Below are 24,265 nucleotides of genomic sequence, written 5' to 3'. Positions count from 1 at the left end.
GTGTGCAAGTCTATGGACCGATGGCCTCAGCAGTTTGGTCCCTCCGTTTACAACTGCATGTCATGAACAGCCTCACTGACCCTCCTACGTTGTCCACAAGGTGATTTACGTGTATTGTGAAAAGGAATGGTTCCATAACACTCGCTTGGGATACGCCCGAAGTTACTATTACCTCTGAAGGTTTCTCTCCGTTAAGAATCACATGCTATGTTCTGTTTTCTCTTCAATCCAGTAACGAAGCTGTCTGATATTTCGTACGCTCATATTGTATTCATTGTGGGAAAGTGCGGAACTAAATGGAACGCCTTCTGGAAGTCACGTAACATGGTATCAACTTGGGCGCCAGTATCTACTGCCTTCTGGGTCGCATGGATGAATGGAGCGAACAGGATTTCACATTACCGTTGTTTGGAACCCAAGTTGATTCTTACAGACATTTGGTCTCTGGAAATGTTATAAAACTCGAGCATAAAACTTGTTTCAGAATTCTACAACAGAATGGTGTTGGAGATGTAGGCCTGTAATTTTGTTCGTCTTTTCACCGAAACTTCTTCAAAGCGAGAAAGGCGTGCGCTTTTCTCCAATCACTAGCAATGCTTTGCTCCTCTAGCAACCTACGGTACACTATTCCTGGGAGAGAAGCAAGTTTTTCCGTATATAGAACTGTACTGGTACCACGTCAGGTCCAGTGGCCATTCCCCAGTTGAATGATTCGGCTGCTTTTCTATCCCATGGTTTTTTCGGCAAATCATACTGGCGTTCGCAGGACAGTTTAGAAGAGGAACTGCAGTAAGATCTTCCTCAGTAGGACAATTTTGCGTTGATATCCACTACTACAGCAGTAAGTAACTTGCCTTTGCAACGAAGTTGTGTGGCGTAGTCCGAAATACTGCTCACTTTACCGGGTTTGAAAATCACAGTGGAATGGCACGAGTTACACTAATTTCAATAGAAAAACGTTCGAGTTTAACGAATACAACTAACAACGAGCACAGTGACGACAGCAGCAACATATTTGCACAATGATCTGGGGAAAAAGTGACGGCACCTTTTTATGCATGTGTTACCGGCCAAACCCGACTTTAGGATGGACTAGTTTCGCCTAGGCCAAACTCGTTCATCCTGTTATCGATAGGATAAAACAGTTTAGCCAAGGTCGAATCGGTTTATCCTAGTCAGAATTTACATGCTTTAGGATAAACTGGTACGTCCTAGTCTGAACTAATTTTGCCAAATCGGAACGTATGTCGCTGCCTGTACGAACGGGGAATCCCCAAATCATCTCTGGCTCGCCCCTTGCGCGTCTCAACCGCTCTTCGCTCGCACTGTTCTTTGTTTTGAACGGTATTTTGCATATCCGAGTGCGCGTGTTAAGTTGCTGGTTGCGTTTAAAACATTTTATTATAATCCTAGTGTAATTACTGTGAGACGTTTCATCATGGATGAGCCTTCGTGTAGTGGACAAGCCAGTTAAAAGCGGTGGAGCAGGTCGATCATCTCACGTCGGTGTTATATGGTACTCTCTCTCAAATGGCCGGTCGAATTACTGTCACTGTCGGCCACGTGGTACACAATGATGCACGGAGTAAGAAAGCCACAGCACTCCACAACAGATGTACTACATCACATCTCGCGTCATCTCGTTGATCATCCAACGTTCTTTCCTCAGCTATTGTGACACATTCAGAAATGTCACTGTGTCCTGTATGGCACAAAAAAGGCATTTCTCGCAGAAATGGCCAATCAAAATGCATTATGTTTGTAGTTACTCCACTCGTCGACTGAGTCCAACGTCAGAAAGGTGACTTCCGTCAAGCCATTTCAACAATATAGCCATATTCAGACATATAGAAGACATCCTTTAGTATCCTTGATACCACTATGTAATGCAAATGAAAGTTATTCTCTGTATTTGCTTATTACTTACGTCACCACATGACGCTCTGAAGCTGCCTTCTCAGCTCTCTCGCATCTAATTAGTTGCATCACTATCCTGTCGCAGACGCACCGCCCGCAACATCGTTATTCACATAATACCCACCGCTGATATGTGCACGAACGAATCGCTATGTCAGATACAATCCTATCTTGTGGGCACTTAATTGTTTAGTCAGTGACTGGAATCTGAACGAATATGCATGCTGAACACAGTTAACAACTCAGTGTTACTGATAAATTTCTCCAATTAAAAGGAGCGAAACCGTATGAGGAATTCAGCAAATGTATAGACCTTATGATAATAATTTAATTACAACACTGACGTGAAACCAGTACTGTAAAACTCTCTTTGAATTGAAAAAGTCCATGAATGTCTCGAGATAGAACAGGGATTTCCTTTTCGGCGCGTGCGGAGTATATGGAATTGCTAGAGAACGTAAGACGTCTACAGTTTCCGATTTGTTATGCGTAACGCAGTGAAAAATTCAGAATTGTGTGGGTAAATGCCAACGTAAGATAGTGGGACTACACTTCCCGTAGAGTAAGAAATCAGTAACCGTTGGGCTACTACAGCATAACTGAAGACATGGACGAAAAAACGGGCTAACCCTCAAATGTAAAAACTTAGTTAAGTGTTGCCATCTGTTGCTGGGTACGGGAACTGTCAAACTGACGTTGGTCTCACCCCTAAATATCACACCCCAATCCACGGATCATGGCCGTGGTACTCTCTCCTCTATTTCGCGATAATACGAAATGAGCTGCCCTTCTTTGAACTTTTGGAATGTCCTTCGCCAGTCCCGTCTGATGTGGATACCACACGGCACAGCAATACTGCAGAAGAGGGTGGACAAGCGAAGTAATCTCTTTATACATATGCTGCCTTTCTAAGTGTTCTGCTTATAAATCGCGGTCTTTGGTTTGCTTTCACCACGATATTATCTAAGAGATCGTTCCAATTTAAGTTAATCGTAATTGTAATCCTTCAGTATTTAGCTGAATTTACAGCCTTCAGCTCTGTGTGTAACCAAAATTCAGCGGATTTCTTTCAGCACACATGTGGATGACTTCATCATTTTCATTCCGTAGAGTCAATTCCCTGTTTTCGCACCATACAATATCATGTCTAGATTATTTTTGCAACTGGTTTTGATCATCTGATGGCTTTACAAGAAGGTAAATAGCAGCGTCATCTGCAAACAATCTAAGAGGGCTGTTCAGATTGTCTCCTAAGTTGTGTAAGTAGATCCGGACAAGCAGAGGGCCTATAACACTTCCTTTGGGGGCGGCAGCAAGAGAGGCGTCCAATAAGTAACGTAATACATTTTTTCGCGACCAGTTTCGGTTTAAAAAATTCGAAATTTGATGTGGAACATGGTGGAATATTGCTGCTTCAGCCCCTACAATTTCCTTAATCTCCGATAGATTGCGTCGCTACATGTAGTCTTCCAAATGGCGTCTCTAACGGAGGTGCGTTCCAACTCATTGAGTTTCTTATGATGGAAAACCAAAGCGCCGCAGGCATTCATAGACGCTTGCAGAATGACTACGCAGACCTCGTAGTGAACAAAAGCACGGCGAGTCGTTGTGCGAAGAGTCTGACAACATCGCAACAACGTCGCGCAAACCTGTGCCATGTCCAGCGCGCAACGTTGGAACGTGCTGTGATCAACGGATCGCAATCAGACACCTCGCTGCTCAGCTGGACGTCTCTGTTGGTAATGCTGACACACTTGTCTACTAATAGGGTACTCGAAGGTGTGTGCCCGCCGGGTCCCTTCCCGGCTAACAGAATATATAAAAGAGCAACGAAGGACTATCTGTGCGGAATTTCTTGCGCGCTACGAGGTTGATCGTGACAATTTTTTGTCGAACATGGTTTCACCACTTCGAACCGGAAACGAAACGGCAGTCTATGGCGTGGCGCCACAGAACCTCTCCTCTGAAGAAAGAGTTAAAACTCACAGCATCAGCCCGTTAAGTCATGGCGACGGTTTTCTGGGACTCTGAAGGGATTATTCTGTTTAATGTCCACTCTTCACAGTTCAACGATCAACTCTGAAGTGTATTGCGATACTCTCAGAGAATTGTAGGTACGACTTCACCGTGTTCGTCGCCACAAAAATGCATACGAATTTCTCCTTCTCCGTAACAACACATGGCCTCATACAAGCCCTTGCGTGTTAGAGGAACTCACGAAACTTCATTGACTGTTCTTCCTCACTATCCTACAGCCCGGATCTCGCACCTTCCGACTTCCATCTGTTTGTCCCAATGTAGGATGCACTGCGGAGGAAGCAGCACGTGGATGATGGAGAAGTTACTGATGCAGCGGGACGTTAGCTACGGCGTCGACCAGTAGAGTCGCACCATGCGGGCATACCGGCACTCCCAGAAAGGTGTGGTGGGGCCGTCGCATTAACGGAGATTATGTCGCAAAATACGGTTTTGTAGTAAAATTACTGGAGAATAACATACTGTATTGGAATCCTGAATAATACCAACCTGCTTTCAGAGAAAAAAGTGATGTGCTACTTACTGAACGCCCCTCGTATTACTTCTGTTTTACTCGTTGACTTTCCGTCAGTTACTACGAACTGTGACCTTTCTGGCAGGAATCACGAATCCAGTCGCACTACTGAGCCGATATTCCTTAGGCATGCAATTGGATGAGAAATCGCATATGGAGAACGGTGTTAAAGGCCTTCTGGAAAACTAAAAATGTTGAATCAATTTAACATCCCGTGTCGATAGCACTCATTACTTCGTGAGAATAAAGAGCTACTTATGTTTCACAAATACTATATATTCAGAATTGGTTCTGATTATTTGTCAATATGTCGTTTTCTTCGGGGTAATTCATAATTATCGAACACAGTAAATGTTCCAAAATCCTATTGCAAACCGACGTCAGTTATACAGATCTCTAACTTAGCTGATTACTCCTATTTCCTTTCTTGGATATTTGTGTGACACGGCAGCTTTCAAGTGTTTGGTTACGGATCTCTCGACGAACAAGCGGTTGTATATGAAGAGTGGTGCTACTGAATCAGCATATGCTGAAAGGAACCTGACTGGTATACAATCTGGACCGGAGACCTTGCCTTTATTAAGTGATTTAAGGTGCTTCGCTACACCGAGGATATCTACTTCTCAGTTACTCATGTTAGTAGTTACGAATTCTGGAACAGTTACTTCACCTTCTCTGTTTAAGGAGTTTCGGAAAACGCTGTTTAATAGCTCTACTCTAGTGGCACTCTCATCAGTGACATCACCACTGTTATCACTGCTGTACTTGACCTATGACCAGGATCTTTATGGGTTTTCTGGCAGTTTTAGAGACAGAGTATCGTTGTGTGACCTGCATCGAGGTTCGCGATAAATTTGGAGCTTCTAGAATCTTGGAGAGATTTTGCGTTGTTTTGAAGTTGGGAAGCTTTTTTCCTTGCTTCTACAACAGTGTTCTGACCCGTTTTGTTTACCTTGGAGGATCAGTACCATCTCTTGCTAAATTATTTGGTATTTATCCTTCAATTGCCGTCGATACCATACTTAAGCACCAAAGTAAATGGTATAGGCATGCGTTTTCACATACGGAGATATGTAAGCAGGCAGAAAACGGCGCTGCGGTCGGCAACTCCTACAAAAGACAACAAGTGTCTGGCGCAGTTGTTAGATCAGTAACTGCTGCTCCAATGACAGGTTATCAATATTTAAATTAGTTTGAACGTAGTAGAATCTGGTAAAACATCAAATCCTCGACATCGCTATGGCCGGAAAAATAACCTGTAAGACCGGGGCCAACGACGACTGAAGATAACTGTTCAACGTGACAGATGTGCAACCTTTCCGCAAACTGCTGCAGATTTCAATGCTGGGCCATCAGCAAGTGTCAGCTTGCGAACCATTCAACGAAAAATGAAATGATCGTATGGCATTTATTGGCCGGGATATGCCCTTCGGGTTCGGCCGCCGTATTGCAAGCCTTTTTAGTTGACACCACTTCGGCTACTTGCGTGTCCCCTGCCGGGAATCGAACCCGAGCTCCCTTGTGTGGTAGGCGGTAACGCTACCGCTGCGCTACGGAGGTGGACCATTCAACGAAACATCATCGATATGGGCTTTCGGAGCCGAAGCCCCACTCGTGTACTCTTGATGACTGCACGACACAAAGATTTACGCCTCGCCTGGGCCCGTCAACACCGACATTGGACTGTTGATGACTGGAAACATGTTGCCTGGTCGACCGAGTCTCGTTCATGTTGTATCGAGCGGAAGGGCGTGTACGGGTATGGAGACAACCTCGTGAGTCCATGGAACCTGCATGTCAGCAGGGGACTGTTCAAGCTGGTGGAGGCTCTCTAATGGTGTGGGGCGTGTGCATTTGGAGTAATACGGGACCCCTGATACATCTAGATACGACTCTGACAGGTGACGCGTATGTAAGCATCCTGTCTGATCACCTGCATCCATTCATGTCCACTGTGCATTTCTACTGACTTGGGCAATTCCAGCAGGACAATGCGGCACCCCACACGTCTAGAATTGCTAGAGAGAGGTTCCAGGAACACACTTCTCAGTTTAAATACTTCCGCTGGTCACCAAACTCCCCAGACATGAACATTATTGAGCATATCTGGGATGCCTTGCAACGTGCTATTCAGAAGAGATCTCCAGCCCCTCGCACTCTTACGGATTTATGGACAGCCCTGCATGGTATCTGTTCCCTCCAGCACTAATTCAGACAGTAGTCGAGTTCGTGCCACAGCGTGTTGCGGCACTTCTGCGTGATCGCGAGGGCCCTACACCATATTAAGAAGGTGTACCACTTTCTGTTGTTCTTCCGTGTATTTCTCTAAATTCAAACCACATTTAGATTACACTTACGTAGTAAGTAGATCGGTAGATGTGACGTACTTGTACAGACAAATGATTACAGTTTCAGAAAAACTGGATGATTTATCCTCGACAAAGTGTTTGAGAAATTGAGTAAGTCAATAATGAATTGGCCCTTATGCAAGCAGTTCTTCAGCTTGGCACTGATTGACATAGTTGATGGATGTCTTCCTGAGGGATAACGGGCCAAATTCTGTCCAGTTGGCGTGTTAGATAGTCAAAATCCCGAGCTGGTTGAAAGGCCCTGCCCATAATGCTCCAAAAGTTCTCAACCTGGGAGAGATCCAGCTACCTCACTAGACAAGGTGGGGTTTGGGAAGCACGAAGACCAAGCAGTTGAACCTCTCGCCGTATATGGGTGGGCATTATACTGCTCTATCTGTGAAGCGCTTTCTCTTGATTAAATCATTTAACTTTTCTGAAATTGTAATGATTTGTTTATGTGTACATGTATACCACACCTACCGATTTCCCTCCCATTCGGTTTACACCTTCGTGAGGCATTTTTTTTTTTTTTTAACCTAAGATATGTAGGATAATATTTCTGCTTGATAAGGTCGACTAGAAAAGAATTAGAAACTAGTGGAGCAGCCAGAAGTAAACAATCTGCTATTGTGAACAGAATGTTCAGAAATTCAGCAGTACTGTCAGCCACATGCTAGATACTTTGTGTCATGTAGGATAGTGGGGAGGGGAAAGGTTGGTTGGTTGGTTGGTTTTGGGGAAGGAGACCAGACAGCGTGGTCATCGGTCTCATCGGATTAGGGAAGGATGGGAAAGGAAGACGGCCGTGCCCTTTCAGAGGAACCATCCCGGCATTTACCTGGAGTGATTTAGGGAAATCACGGAAAACCTAAATCAGGATAGCCGGACGCGGGATTGAACCGTCGTCCTCCCGAATGCGAGTCCAGTGTCTAACCACTGCGCCACCTCGCTCGGTGGAGGGGAAAGATCCACCATAGTCCAGTAAACTTTATTATATCGTTATTAAGACGAGAGAGAGAGAGAGAGAGAGAGAGAGAGAGAGAGAGAGATTTTGGACCGCCACATACTATGTTTCATAAGGCGTTGCCCATTAATCAGTACCTGTCGTTCTCCTATCAAAAATATTCAGTTCATATTCATTAACTGATTTTTTCATAGTTGGATAAAAAAACTTTTTCTCTTCAGACTGCTCTCAAAACGCGTAAATCTGTACTTGGAGGTCAAACTAAGAGAAAACGACTGCGAAATACTGAGTAGCTTCCAGATGACCCGCGCTTGGTACAGCAGATTGGCAGCAGACCTTAAACATAACTGAATACAATGCAACGTATGTAGACATCCAAAATGATTGAACGATCGTCACTGAGTTACAGGAAGCAAGTCTCTGCGAGTTTGTGCATGGAGTGATTTAAGGTAGAAGGAAGGTACAAATTTGTCTTCGGGGAACGCAAATGCCATAATACGATTTACAGGAAGGACTCTAACTAAATGAAATTAATGCACGAGGGAGAACGTTTATACATAGAACCTTCGTTCGGTCATTTATTGAGTACTGTTCACCGGTCTGAGAGTGAATTTAGTAAAAGCGATACAGGAGATTCCAAGGCGACCTCCTTGCATCGTGAAGCGCGAGAGCGTTACAGTGGAGCATAGCCAACTCTGGTGTCTAATGTCACTAGGTAATCCACCCGCGATTACAATATTGGAGACAAATCACTGGGAACTGCAAATGCCAAGGAGTAACCGTTCAGAGCGATCTATAGTGGAATGAACACGTAACAATACGTTGCTCGCTATTAAAATTGGAACAGCCGATAGAATAGAATACAACGAAATTTTACTTCTTGTGTGTGTACGGTATAGCAGAAAGAACACATGACTAAACTTAACGGTGATTTGGGGATGTAAAGGGTGTGAAATTTAGTACACGGAGCTGCCAACTCTGCAGGTGCTACGTCACTAACCCGCTGGATATAGAGTCAACGCTAGCATGAATGACAGACATGAGTACGCCATTCCACCTGGTTTCATATCAGTATCAGAGATTATCGATCATAGTTGCTGGTGAGTACAATATTTCAACAAATTTCACAGATTCTTGAAAGGATGTTAGTAGATCGTGGTGGTAAGAGTGTGTGTGAATAAAAAAAAAAAAAAAAAAAAAAAAAAAAAAAAAAAAAAAAAAAAAAAAAAAAAAAAAAAAAAAATCAGCTTACCTCTTCTCTTGAGGCGATGTTCTGCCAGCTCAGATTTGTTTCTAGGACTAGCTATAAAGATTAAATTGAATACTCCACCTGACCAGTGTTTAGTCACGTTGGCAAGAGTTATTATTGACGATATTTTGGTACACCCCTTTTCGCCTGTCTGTTCGTCAATTGAAACTAGAAGTGAACAGTTTTCGATTCTAGACGAGTTAATTAACCAATGGCTGATTCAAACAGGGTTAATGATTTTAAATAAATAAATTTCTATCCCACATGAGAACGAAAATATTCTTTAATTGCAAACACAGCAACTATACTGAACTTTATCCTTTACATTTACCACTCAGCTATTCATCACAAACCAGTTGGTTTCTAATAACCCCTGGTATATTTTTTGTTACAAATATTATTCTATACAATGTTTTATGGATTAAGCTGCCAGTCAGTCAGTCAATCGATAGTAACAGCTGATCTCTCAGCAGGTACATCTTAAACTAGCACCACCTTATGTTTCTGACAAGAAGCACAATTATAAGATGAATCAGAAACGGCAGAAAAACAGATACCCAAAAATAGGAATTACAGAGTGCGCTAACAATTAAGAAGACTGTAACCTTACGCGTGTTGACCAGCACAACAGTCGAATTCCCTTCGTAGAGAATTAGATGATGATGACGACGACGATGACGGCAGCATGCCTACAAGCTGTCACATTGACACAGGGCACAATCACCTATTGTACTACGTCAGAAATGTAATGACTTCCGTCCAAGTTCTCGGCTATGTGAACCAGAGGTGATCATGTTGTATACCTAATTAAACCTCATACCATCACCACTGACGCTGGACCCCTATGAAGAATGTTATATGGCAGCGTTAGTTTTCCTTGGAGCTGCAGACACAGATACGGTCATCATGATGATTTATGCAGAACCGTGACTAGCCTGAAACAAAACGATGCTGTAGCGTTCATCAGTGTAGTTTGACACATCACTGTCAGTGCTCTTCTCTGCTGCCCCATCATCAAGGAAAGCTGCTTCAATGGCTGCCAAAGTGAAAGTGGTGCTCCAGATGTCCTTGTGACAACTTGACTCGCTCCACACAAGCCCATTCCCTGGCTCACGGTAAATGACGTGACACTATGACACTGCACTTTGGAGTGAATCAATGTCGATCTTCTCAGGCACTAGTCTCCTGGAACTGTTCAGATACTTCATTACATTGAGAACGGCTCTCCTAATTCATATTCACATGGTCCTGTCCAACGTGAGCAACAATATCGTGGTACAATGAACAGCCGTCTCGATGGGTCACAATCTCACCACTGCTGAAATCCGAGATGTGCTGGTTGAATTTTCTCCTCATTACACGAGGCATAACAAGATCTTATCACAAACAAATAACATCAAATTGCAGATTCTGTAATCCCTATGAAATCTTTCCTTATGCTCAGAATGAAGATGGTTATACTCCCATCACCTCTGTGTGGTTGGAGATAAACGTAAGCCCAGTTACTTTATGTGAGTGGGCAGCTCAGTCCATCTGTAAAGGAAAGCACATAGCAGGTGCTCATGTGACCAATTCTAGAGCTTGTTCCAGGAAATGGAGTCATTACCAGATTCATATGACAGCATACTTTGAAATCTGAGGGGCACTCCTATAATTTTAACAGGTCGATAAAGCCCATATGAAAGTGACAATGCTCAGGTAATTTAACCTTTGTCTTTCTTCCAACGATTCCTGTGTGTTCTGCAGAACCTTTTCCGATAAATTTATAGGACTGGAATTAGAGAGAGACTGTACAACAATTTAGCTCCTACGATCACATATCTCGTATATGAACCAGGAAAATAAGGGGGAAATTTGGGCGCAAACATTCATTTTTACCTTGCTCATTACACTGATCGAATGGGATAGCTAATATTGGTTTGAAGTAGACTCTGTCAGACATAGTACAATGTCTTGCGGAGGTGATATGTGGATGTAGCAGACGAGCATTGATGACAGAATGTGGCGCACAGTGTTGCGTCTTGTTCTTACCTTTCCCACTGGACTTATTTCGTTAGTTGAAGAGTGAAGATAATGTTAAGGATGTTACATCCCCCTCTTTCTTCTTCTTTCATTCCCTCACAGATTCACGGACTGTCACCCATCAATTACAGTTCGACTGTGATAACTTTATGCTGTAAAAAATATTCTGTAAATACACTTTTCATAGTAATAAACCATAACCAATAACTTAGTTGTACAACTCTTGTATCAACGGCTTTCTTGAACTGTCATGTAGTTCAGATATCCAATTTCTACATTTGTGAAGCCTTTCCTTAAAAAATCATTGTAACACATTAATTTTATTTGTTAGAAATCAAAAATTTGACATTAAGGCAGACACTATATTCCACTGTTCATACCAACTTGTTTATCTCATAGACACACAATGCCGAAGTGTTTTTATGTCTGCAGACTACAACTCTTTAGAAATAAATAGCAACACCAGTAATAATAATAATACAGAATTTTTTGGCTCTACTTGTTTCTGCCAATTGTAGAATACATGTATTATATTTGCATGATGCAGTTTTCAACATTGGTGTGTCATGAAAAACTCTTATTTCCCATTTTTAATCAAAATCACCAGGCACAGGCAACATCTATTTTGTCAGCTGGTTAACGTGTTCTGCACACTCAATAAATGAAATACGAAATGAGTGATTCATCAACATCATGTGTTTGGTATGTACTTTGTGTGTGGTCACCTTCTTAAAGCAAAAAAGGAAGTGAATATTTTCCATCTTGTAGTCTTTTGTTCCATATAGCCTTCTCAGCCTCTAACGTGTCTGTAATAGTCATACAAATCTTGTGTTTTCAGTTTGGTTTACAAAATTCCTGCATGCAATCTACAACTCTTCACATAAGAACACGTGCATCACATGAATTCCATGAATAAATAATTGGTACTGGTTTTAGTTTTTAATTTCAGTGTTTGCAGTTTCACAACAGATTTAAAAAGGAAGTCAGTAAATAATGGGTGGAGAAGGTTTATTTTAGAAGAAGAAATTTGAGAACAAATGGCAGCTTCATATGTCACGAAATCCCTTACAAACAACTGCCTACTGACACTTTCCTGAGCTCAGAGCTTATCAGGTATAGTTTGTCACACACATAAAATCAACATGTGGCTAGAAAGAGCACAGTTATTCTATGGAAGGACAGCAAGTTAATGTTCCTGTCTCTCTGTTTTTATAATTATTTTGTTAATTGTATCACGGAGTGAGGAAGAATTTAAGAGATTTTAGTTTGGTACATGCTCCCTGTTTAAGGAATAATAAAGCACCAAATCAAAAATTATTTTCTTTATTCCATAAACAATCATTTTCAATACGCCATTTGATATGCTTGTCATTTCGCCAACGACATCTACATTGTTACATTATTTGTCTCAGTACATTCATCTGTTAAGGCCATACAAGATAATTTTATTTCCTAATTTAATCATAGAAACAAATCACAGAACAAAAAAGTATACGGACAGCAACAAACTTCAAGTTTTAATAGGTGCCACTAGTCTCCGAGTCTATGTAGGACACGTACACAAGACAGTGCTTCTGAGAAGCGAGTGATAATAGCGAACACATCGATCATTGCTGCCAATATATCTATTACAATGAAATGCTAAAAAAAGGAAAAAAAAATTATCACAAATTGGGCAAAGATCTGCAATTGTAAAATATTTAAATGAAAATAAGAAATTGTGTAACGCCTTTTAGCGGCCTCTTTACTTCAGCACTTCCGCGGGAAACAGGTTAGTTAGAGGAGACTATGTCCAAAGCAGCTGAGTGTCAGTTAACACAAAGTCAAACTCAAAAAGCTGACATTTGAGGGCCCAGGGCTCATTAACATTTTCACGTCAGCACGGCCACTGTGGGCCCCGAGGATGAGGCTACCAGTATCCCAAGTTCAGCACAATAACCCGTTTGTCCGAAACGCCAATAAAAGCATTCCACGAAATTATAGCAGATAATGAAACATCCAGAGAGGCAGTACCTACAGACGGTGTTTTATTAACAACAACATGACTCCGTCATTCAGATTACGTAACCTGCCACCCGGGGGAGGGCGCCATCGACATTTAAAGCGCTATTCTGCAGCGTGGACCTATAAACGAGGGGTTTCCTGTTCACATGATGTGATCATTTATCGTCACATATCCGGATAAATAAATACACACACCGTGACAAGTAAATAAACTGGAAAAAAGAAGTGTTTAGGACGAAGCTGTCAGAAGGAATGGCGCAAATGGTGGTGTTAATCTGCAGATATGATACGGGGGTGTGAAAGGAAAGGAATTGTGAACAATGACGATCATGTATAGGCCACGACACGAACAAGGCAGACTCTAACTAGCAGCAGAGAGCTAAGGCAGTGCCTAGAGCGTCGCGGCCGGCTCCCCCGTGTCGGCGTCCTGCGCGACGCGCTTCGGCTCTGGATTGGTCGGCGGGGCGTCCGAGTCCGTGCGCGCGGGCGGCGAGGCGTGCGCGTTAGCAGCCCGCTGCCGCTCGACGCGGGCCACCAGCGACTTGTACAGCTGCTCCGTCTCCTTCTGGGAGCCGGACACGAGGAAGACCTTGACCTCGCCGGTCGTGTCCATGGCGGTGAGGCGCACGCTCTTGGGACTGGCGCGCTCCACCACCATGCCGGCCCACACCTTCGTGTTAATGACGACGCGCAGGTTGCCCGCCGTGCGCACCACGACGCGCGACTGTGCGCCCAGCGCCGATTCGCGGTCGTTGAGACGCAATGTGCCGCGGCCGCGCTCAACCCACGTGCCCTTGGACTTCTCGAACGCGTACAGCTTGCAGTTCATCTGCACCACGTTCGCCTCGTCCTCCTCGCCGGTGACCACGGCCACCTCCTCGTACTTCCTCTTGGCGGCCCGCGATTCTTCGTATTCTCTCGCCGCGTCGCTCAGGCTCTTGGACGGCGGCCTCTCCGCGCCTTCGCTGTTGCTTCCGTCGTTGCTGTCCTCCTTCCTGATCACCGACGTGAACAACATTTCGGAGGAATTAGCTCCATTCGATTCTAAATGCTGTTGAGTTGCTGCATTGTTTTCCTTCGTTTCTACTCTGTCTAACAAGTTCTGCCCGAACACAAAAGTAGGGGGCGCAGATGCCACTGTCACAACAGGATTGACGACCGGTGGTACCGACACCACAGGAGTGACAACAGACGATCCGGTGGTCAGCCGAACAAACTTTGGGAGCGCCGTCGAACTGGAAACCTGAGTTTCTGATGCACACTGACTATCACCACTCTCTCCCAACCCTTTCTCTTCCTTCTCCTCTTTATCTTCGCTAAAAGCGGGTACTCTAGCGAACGGGTTCTTCGGAGGTGCAGTTTTTTCTGATATCTGCAAATCTGCCGTAGTAGCAGCCAGCTGAGAAGGTCTAAGAACAGCAGATTTCGTGGCATTTGTTTCGTCTCCAACATCTGAGCCCGACTCAGAAGAAGCGACGGTCTTTGATTCGTCTCCAACAGAATCATTACCTGCAATGGGATCTGACCCCTTCTCCGGTGAAGCTACGGCCAACTTTGAGGGCCTAAGAAAAATGGGCTTGCTCGGACTTGACCCGGCAGCAGGCTCCTTAGATAAATCGGAAGAAATGGAGGGCTTGGCCCCGAATAAGCTAGACGTTGCAGCAGATTTTCCCGTTCCGTCGTTTTGCTCTGAAACGGGAGCTGTCAGTTTCGAGGGACGCAGAAGGAAAGGCCTCGCCGATCCTGCCTGATCTTTAGTTGCCGTCGCAAAGGAAAACGCCATGGGTCTCACACCAAATGCAGAAGAAAAGGAACCACTGTCCGGTTTCGATGCGGCACTTCCCAATTCAGCGGAACTTCCCGATAGCACGGACGGCCGCAGTAGCAACGGTTTCCCAACGTTAGGATGAGCTACTGAATCTGTTGGCGGGCGGGACGAAAAGTTCTTCAGTGGGGAGAATACGGGAGGATCAGTATGTACTTTGTCTCTCTGAAACTTCACTTCTTCATTGCGATTGTCTTCCACAACAGAAGCTTCAGACGACAACGAATTATTGGCATCTCCAACATTATCGTTATCCTTCCGCTGTTCGTCCAGCGGACCGTCCTGCAGCACATCTGGTTTAGTATTTTCCATCCTAGTGTCCATAAAATTAATCAAAAGCTATTGCTCATTACAGTTTCACACGATCACTGGTTTCGGTGTCACGTAATCGCTGCTAAGCCGCGTACTCTTCCAGTAAGTGCCTTGTAGATGCTGATTTTGGCTGGCTTCTTCCTTAAGGATCCCTCCAGTCTTCAGTATACTCTAGTTTATCAAAAGAACAAAAAGAAATAATTAAAAAAAATAAAATTCACATTCAGTTTCATTGTATATGTCTTTAAATTAAGATATGAACAAGACAGAATAGCTTTAGTAAAATATCAATATGGAATCAGTTATCAGACAAATAAGTATTATAATTTTCAATAAATTAGTCGACACTAACGAATCTGGTGCAGTGCAAAAGTTAATTCACAGATTCGTACAAAGTTTCCTCAGAGTCAAAGTAAAAATGAATTTTAACGCAAAATATGCATATTTATAAGGTACCAGCCAGTTCGAAATAACATTGCTATAAAACAACACATTAGTGGCGTAATATTACTTATGAGAATGCCTATCGCTTTCACATTTATTTTGTTATCATTAACCGGGTTTTAACGCGAGAAAGGTATTGCATTTTTACGACACCACACATGCTCAAATTTTGCACTGCTGTAAACATAGCAAAAATGTATTCAAACAATTAGAAACCAATCGAGCTGCCAACAGCAAACAATCAACTCTCGAGGAAGAGAGTCGACGGGTGTTTGGCATGTACTTACACAGTTTATTCCTGAATGACAGAAAGGGACTGACAAAACTCTAGACAGATCAATAACATAATCACAAAGTTACTACAAAAGCTGACCAAGTGAAAACAAGCGCAATGATTGTTAATGTTTGAAGAATTCAATGAAATCGAGCAGTCAGTAAATCCAACGTAAGGTCAAACTTAGTAAGGTAGGAGAACTGGCCTCATGTTTAGCAACGGTGTATGGTAGGCTGCTGAAACAACAAAACAAATTACACGACTGAAAAAATATGATAGTCGTTTTGCTATATAAAAGAAGAGTCGAATCTCCGCAGAAGAATAGACTTATCTCACTGACTTCATTTGTCATCGCACATGATGCATTTTCTGCACATCCCACAGTAACATTGCATCCGCAATGTCCGATCGCGTGGAACCAAGCTTGCTCTTCTAGTTAGAACGTCCGGAAGGAACAAGACGGCATGTTTCTTTGGTTCCAGAGTGTCTTCGATACAGTCGCCTAGTAACCGAAATAATTACATATCGAATATTCGATCAGGTAAGCGACTGAACTGAAGACTTCCATGCAAACAGAACTTAATGCATCGTCCTAATGGGGAAGTGTCATGGGATGCGGAAGTAGCGTCCGATGAACATCGCTTCAGACCTAACGTACCTTATCTCGAAAATGCTGAGTCTTTCTTAGGTACAATGCGTTTTATCAAACCGATAAGAAACAAGAGAGTGGTGAAACTTGGCTTCAATAGAAGCTGCTGGAAAATGGAGAAAACGAAACTTCACAAATTCAAAGAGGAATGATTTGTCAATATGAATTTCATCTGAAAAAGATCGGAAGCACCGATTACTAGAGAAGTGCCAGCGCAATAGGTCCGAGCAATGTTTATAACGTATGTCAATCACTCCTGAGGTATTCCACAGACGACGCAGTTGTGTACACGGATGTGAAATCATTAGGAACTTGTCGCAAAACGTAGAGACCGCTGAAGAACAACACCTAGTATGAATATTAGTATCTTATCTTAAATATAAATAACTTTAATGTGTGTAAAGAAATGAAAATATCCGATATGCCATCAGCCGTTGGACACAGTAAAAACAAAGACATACATAGAAATACATTATCTGTTCAAAAGTATCCGGACACCTAGTAGTGGACATTAATATGGAATGTATCCATCCTTCGCCATTATGGCGACTTGAATTCCGTGGGGTACTTTCAATGAGGTGTCTGAATGCATGTGGAAGAATGGCAGCCCATTCTTCCTTAAGAGCCAAAAAGTAAAGAAGGTAGTGATGATGGAAACCGGGGTCTGGAGCGAAGTCGGCGTTTTAAATTATTTCACAAGTGTTCCGTTGAGTACAAGTTTTGGGCAGGCCAGTCACTTTCAGGAATGTTACTGCCCACAAATCCCTTCCTCACATATGTTGTTTTGTAAGACGGTGCATTGTCACGCTGATAAGAATAATCATCGTCTCCGAACCCTTCCTCTACTAAACGCAGTACACAATGCTGTGAAAAGTGTTCACATCCCTGCGGATTTAGAGTTTTCTTAACTGCAATAAGGTGGTGGTGGTTGGTGTTTAACGTCCCGTCGACAACGAGGTCATTAGAGACGGAGCGCAAGCTCGGGTTAGGGAAGGATTGGGAAGGAAATCGGCCGTGCCCTTTCAAAGGAACCATCCCGGCATTTGCCTGAAACGATTTAGGGAAATCACGGAAAACCTAAATCAGGATGGCCGGAGACGGGATTGAACCGTCGTCCTCCCGAATGCGAGTCCAGTGTGCTAACCACTGCGCCACCTCGCTCGGTGCTAACTGCAATAAGAGAACCACACTGTAAACGAAACGCCCCCATACAGTACCACAACCTCCTCCTTACTTCTCTGTTGGCACCTCACATAATGGCTGGTAATGTTCTCCAGGCATTCGCCAAACTCAAACCATCCCATCGGGTATCCACAGAGCATAGCGTGATTCGTTACTCCATATCACTTGCTTCCGGCCTTACACTGTCCAGTGGCATCGCTCTTTCAACCAACTCAAGCGACACTCAGCACTGACTACAGAAATGTTTGGCTTATGGGGAGCTGCTGGCCACTGTACCTCATTCTTTTTAATTCCCTGCGCACAATCACTGTGCTAGCTGGACTGCTGGTAGCAATTCCGAACTCCCGAGTGATCCCTTCCACTGATTTCACGCGAGATTTTTTACAACCACCTTTTGCCATGATCGACGGTTCCCGTCCGTATGTACATGAAGTATGCCACGATTGGTTTAGCTGCGACTGCTCCTTCGCGTTTCCACTTCACAATCGTATCACCAACAATAGACCTACAGGTTTAGAAGGGGGTGAAATGTCCCTGATGGATTATTTACCGATGTTAGATCCACGTTCGGAGTCACTGAGCTCTCCTGACAGACCACCTCTGCTGTTGCTGCTTCTCAACCGGTAACCCAATGCTCCCAGCCTCCTTTCATACTTGTGGGTCCGCCTCTCGCGACATCTACTGACCAATTCGGCATTACATAGGAGTTACCGCATACTTTTGAACAGACAAGTGCATCTGTGGGAGTAATTTACGATGGAAAGGCTGTACAAATCTAGCCATGGACTAGGTAGTTGCTTGACTTACTAGAAGAATACTACGACAGTCAATTCACGCGCTAAAGTGGTCGTTTACAAAACCCTCGTTCGGCCATGTGTTGCGTGCTCTTAGACGATATGGGATCCTTATCAAATTTTATTAACAGAAGAGAAAAAGAAAATTCCTAGAAAAGCTGCGTGTTTCATTATAGATTCACTTTGTCAGCATCAGAGTCTCAGAAGAAGGCTTGAACTACAACAGGAGACGCTGCACGAAAGGCTATGTTCATTGCGGAGAGACTTATTCACAAAATATGAAGAATCTACGTTATAAAACGAAGGTATTATTACATCACGAAAACATGCGTCTCATGAGAGATATGCTCACTGGTGCTGTGAAATTTGAGAAGCGGAAACAATAAAATGTATCACTTTCCGTTTAAATGACTGTCAAAGTGCAGCACGCAACTATATACAACAGCACAAAATTACTGTAAAATTGGAGGGAGGGAAAATGAGAGGAGAGAAGAGGAGAGGTAGCGCAGTCACTGATTCTGCAAATCTCTGTCAGCTTCCACACATGATATTCCGTCCTATTAAAGGGGCAATGCTATTAGTCGGATTGGCGCTAATGAAGTCACCAACAGGTGACGAAAGCTGCAAAAGTTTTGACCTGTCTTCAATGTACCAATTAAATTTCTGCTTACATGCACAAAAGCAAGCAGAAAATAGATATGGTAGCAATAACTTTGGATCGTTCTAACAGACCACGACACGAATCATTTTCTTCAAAAGAACAATTCAGGCTATCCGATTACTTCCTTTTTAATGTATTTATTCGAAGTACTAAGGCCGTGATATGGTACAAATTAGGGAGTTTCAGTTTTTAATAGTACTAATTCATGCAAAAATTGTCAAAATTACTCTTGTGCAATAATAAACATCAACTGCACACCGACCAGCGCAGCGCCGTGGAAGTCAACGCTGACTTAACCAGCCGCCCTTCGTTGATCGGTCCAGTTCGGTCTCAGACTTCGAGATCAGCAGTACTGAGTTAATAGGAAGACCAAACTTGTCTGCATTCTGCTAGTAGTAGTAGTAGAGTGAAAAACTAATTGCATGTAGGAGGCACAGGAAACACATCACGTCACATCACAACAAGAAGTTATGTTTCTTTCTTTTTAGGAATAAAGTGTTCCATTAATCTGCAAGTGTTACGTACATATGATTTTGGACTTCTGCCACTGGCCATAGCAACTTCTCTCCTTCCTTGTTAGTGTTGGTGCTGAATTCCACAGTAGCCGACACTACTGTAGTAGACGAATTTGGACAGTACTTATGGCTGTAATAACTTGAGTTGCCTGCAGGAGGTAAGAATCTCCCAAGTGGTGGAAAGAAACTTAACAACTTGCAACTTCTCCAGCGGCAAGATCTAACACCAGCTGTCGATCTTATGAATCGTCAGGTACCGCACAAATATGACATGCAACACATAATCATTGTACTTTTTTCACAAACTCGTACACTGAGAAACATGAAACTGTGGAGTAACTAGTCTCTCTAAATTAACTTCCTGAAACAGCGCGCTAGATGTGAAAATGGCGATTGAAAAAGTATTTCCTCATTTATGGATTTTCCTGCTCTCATTGTTATTGTCAAGGATGAAAGTGGAGTGTCCTCAAAAACATCAAGAGCTTTCTCTCACAAAAATGCACAACGCAGTTCTTCTATGGCGCAGTCTCTACATTCTGACATCCGAGCGTACATGTACAAAAATGATTGCAGTTATTTAAGTATTACCCAAGATGAAATATTAATTATGGACTCGACATGAATATAGCGTCTCTGTAAATACAGTTGTGAGAACAAGTGTTCAAAATATTTAACTTACCGTGGCTATCTACCTCTGATGACTCCAAACACACACACCAGTCGTGCAAATTCACTGACCTGCAACAAATACAAAAGTAAATATCACTGAAATGTCAGACATTCCTTGGGACATATGAGTCTCAACTCTATCTATGGTAATGATAAAAGCTGAAGAAATAAATTAAAATTTGTGTCACGGTCGGTGACCTTGTCTCCTGCTGACTAGGCAGATGTGTTAGCCATTACACCACCGTAGCAGTATAAATGACACAGCTGCACGGATATCCTAGTCTAATGCACTGAAGGTGTGAATTGGAGTTTGTTTAGGGAGGACATTGGTACTAGAGTAGTGCATGCAGCTGTGTTACCTCTAATGCTACTGTGGTGTAATGGCTAACACATGTGCCTAATAAGCAGGAGAGCCAGGTTCATATCTTCAGCTTCTATCATTGTCAGCCATTACTTTTCGAATTAATATTTTTGATTTTACAAGTAAACTGGTACACATATACACACTCACATACACTGTAACAATTGCACATGTCCTTCGACAGTGAGAAAGTAGGAGTCATCTTACGTGCATCCAAACAAACAATATGTTTGATAGATTACTTGTGATGTTTGTTTTTCTGTTTTAAACAGTCGAAATGTATTGTTTCTAAATTAACTAGAGTGGAGAATATCCTCAGAGGGTAATGTGAGATCCTATGACGAGGGGGGGGGGGGGGAGGGGGAGGACCATCAAATCAAAAAAGCAGAGCTAGTCATGCTCGGATGCCATGGATTGTACCTAAACCACTCATTGAAAAGAAGAAGTACAAGCAATTTTTTTAAGTAATGTAGACGGCCTCGGGGAAAGGCCTCAGTCTCAAAACGTGCACGTGAAAAACAGGAAGGGCGGAGATCTAGGAACCATCGGTTATAAAAGTTGTAAATTTTCGTAGCTGTGCTGGGAAAGTACCAGAGCTCCAAGCGCTTACAGAAAGCACTGATGCTCAAACCGTTATAGGCACTGAAAGCAGGCTAAAACCGGAGATAAGCTCAGCCGAAATTTTTGCGAAGGACCTACCGGTGTTCAGAGAGGACAGGCTAAATACAGTTGGCGGTGGCTTGTTTGTTGCTGTTAGAAGTAGCGTATCTTGTAGCGAAATTGACGTAGATAGTTCCTGCGAGCTAGTATGGGTAGAGATTATTCTTGGCAACTGGGAAACTCCGATTTAGTTCGTACTATATGCTGTCGTCCACCAGAACGCGTGTAAACATTAATTAAAGTCACCCCAGAACTACGGAGCACAGGAAACGCATAACTGTGCTTAACTAATACGTATACCTTCCGCGGCGAAGTTCGTATAGCGTTAGATCGTCATACCACGGGGCCCGGGATCATACTCCAATGATGACAATTAATTATTTTTTACTGCATTATGCGTGAAAGTGTTGTATGGGACCATTAATATACCCGCAGGTGCGAAGCAATTGTTTCTTTATTCTACTGATCCGATTGTTCATTTTTATTCTGTGAAACAACATATCGACTAGCTACTTCATCATGAGTGGTGTCTGTTCTGTCGCACATGTCCGACAGAACACTACTCCTGTCTACACACATGTGCTCTACAGGTTTGGTTCTTTCAACTAACTAAGCGAAAGCAGACTGCCCAAAGAACTTTGCTTCAAACTCCGAAAAGTCCTGCCACACGCCAGGGAAATGATCACCCACATAACAGTTTCACGCGTAAACAGGTAAAACAAACTATCATTATGCGGTTTGAACGAGGGATCCTTGGTAGGACGAACCCCGCTCTATCAACTTACCCACGAGAGATTACAACATTGTCACTCACAGATATGCCTTTCATGTGCTCCGTAGTCGTGGTGTTACTTTTAATTTGGTCCCGGCGGAGGTTCGAGTCCTCCCTCGGGCATGGGTGTGTGTGTGTGTGTGTGTGTGTGTGTGTGTGTGTGTCCTTAGGATAATTTAGGTTAAATAGTGTGTAAGCTTAGGGACTGATGACCTTAGCAGTTAAGTCCCATAAGTTTTCGCATACACATTTGAACATTTTTGAACTTTTAATTACCGTTTGCGCGTAATCTACACTGTATAAACCAAAACACCGATTTAGTTCGTTCTATCTACATACAAAGTTTGGTGCCGATCTCAGTGTCTTGACATTTGGAGGTTTGGTTTTAGTAACAAATAATTCTGTGCTAATAACGAGCATCAAAACGGATACGAGGATTAGTGAACACAGGGTTGTCGCAGCGAGACTGAATACCTTAACTACCGAACCCACCAAAATAAACTAAGAATTTATCTGTTCAGAAAACGGATAAAAATACGCTTGACGCCTTCTTGAGAGAGAATCTACACTCCTTCCAAATTAACAATGGAAGTGTAGACCAGATGTGGATTGAATTCAAAGAAATAACATCCATAGCAATTGAGAGATTTACACCAAATAAATTAACAAACGACGTAGCTGATCCCCCATGATACACAAAACAGGTCAGAACACAGTTGCAGCAGGAACAACGAAAAAAGCATGCCAAATTTAAACGAATGGAGATCTTTTACAGAAACTCGAAATTTGGCGTGAACTTTAATGCGAGATGCTTACCATAGTTTCCACAACGGAACTTTGTCTCGGCATCTGGCACTAAATCCAAAGAGATTCTGGTCGTATACAAAGCATGCTAGTGGCAAGGCACAATCGATGCCTTCTCTGCGCGATGGGCATGGAAATACTATCGGTGCCAGTGCTGCTAAAGCAGAGTTACTAAACACAGCCTTCCGAAATTCCTCCACCATAGGAGGCGAAGCAAATATTCCAGAATTCGAATCAAGAACGCTGCCAACATGAGTAACTTAGAAGTAGGTATCGCGGAATAGAAGAAGAATAGAGAAGATGTGTCAGACACACTCACAGTTCGTAGCAACTGACCGGAAAGTCAATGAGTAAAACAGAAATTATTTCTGGCATTCAACAAGGTAGTGTTAGTGTGAGGTCATTCCCGTGAGTGCTAAATGGAATCCATTAACCTCCAGTTACACGATAAATGAGTCAAATCTAAGGGCCGTAAATTCAGGTAAATACCTAGGAATTACTAATTAATTTGGAAGGAACACAGGAAACGTTGTGGGAATGGCGAACCAAAGATTGCGTTTTATTGGCATAACAACCAGAAGATGCAACAGATCTCCTATAGACATTGCCTGCCACTGCGCTTGTCCGTCCTCTTTTGGAGTACTGCTGCACAGTGTGGGATCCTTACCAGATAGGATTAACGGAGTAAACCGAAGAAGTTCAAAGAAGAGCAGCACGTTTTCTATTATAGAGAAATAGAGGAGAGAGTGTGACGGGCATGATACAGGATTTGGGGTAGGCATCATTAAAACGAAGGCGCTTCTCGTTGCGGCAGGATCTTCTCATGAAATTTCAATCACCAATTTTCTCTTCCCAATACGAAAATGTTTTGTTGACGGCGCCCTACATAGGGAAAAACGATAATCATAATAAAATAAGGAAAATATGAGATCGCAGATCGCACATACGCTTTTTCCGAGCATGTTCAAGAGTGGAATAACAGAGAATTACAGTGAAGTAGGTTCGATGAACCCTATGCCAGGCACTTAACTGTGATATGCAGAGTAACCATGTAGATGTAAGTGTGTTAGAAAAGTAAGTCTAAGCGAAAGTTACTCCTTGAATAAATCTGAATAAAATAAAAACGTGTTTGTTGAACCTTCACTACATCAAACTAAGAACAATTTCGTTGCAAATGCAAGAGACAGTGTTCGACAATCATAAACGTAGTGAGGAGACTACTGGGAGTGGGTTACTAGAAAATGCATACGTCATGATGCGACGAAAATACTGAAAGAGAATCAAA

General features: G+C 43.0%; 1 protein-coding gene across 5 annotated transcripts in view; it reads right to left on the bottom strand.

Moving 5' to 3' along the window:
* Nucleotides 1–12,361: 12,361 nt before the first annotated feature.
* Nucleotides 12,362–24,265, bottom strand: part of LOC126481487 (ran-binding protein 3) — a 312,296-nt gene continuing 300,392 nt past the window's right edge. For all 5 annotated transcript variants that reach the window (XM_050105271.1, XM_050105280.1, XM_050105287.1 and 2 more), the window contains 2 exons: nt 20,394–20,452; nt 12,362–15,366 (listed from right to left, as the gene is read on the bottom strand). In XM_050105271.1, coding sequence (XP_049961228.1) covers nt 13,450–15,207 — 1,758 coding nt within the window. In that variant the 5' untranslated portion in view covers nt 15,208–15,366; nt 20,394–20,452 and the 3' untranslated portion in view covers nt 12,362–13,449. The remainder of the gene's footprint in view (nt 15,367–20,393; nt 20,453–24,265) is intronic.

The sequence above is a fragment of the Schistocerca serialis genome, chromosome 1 (assembly GCF_023864345.2).
Source record: "Schistocerca serialis cubense isolate TAMUIC-IGC-003099 chromosome 1, iqSchSeri2.2, whole genome shotgun sequence".
NCBI lineage: Eukaryota > Metazoa > Arthropoda > Insecta > Orthoptera > Acrididae > Schistocerca > Schistocerca serialis.
Note: the sequence above shows the minus strand (reverse complement) of the source record. Positions and strands in the feature narration are given on the sequence as shown.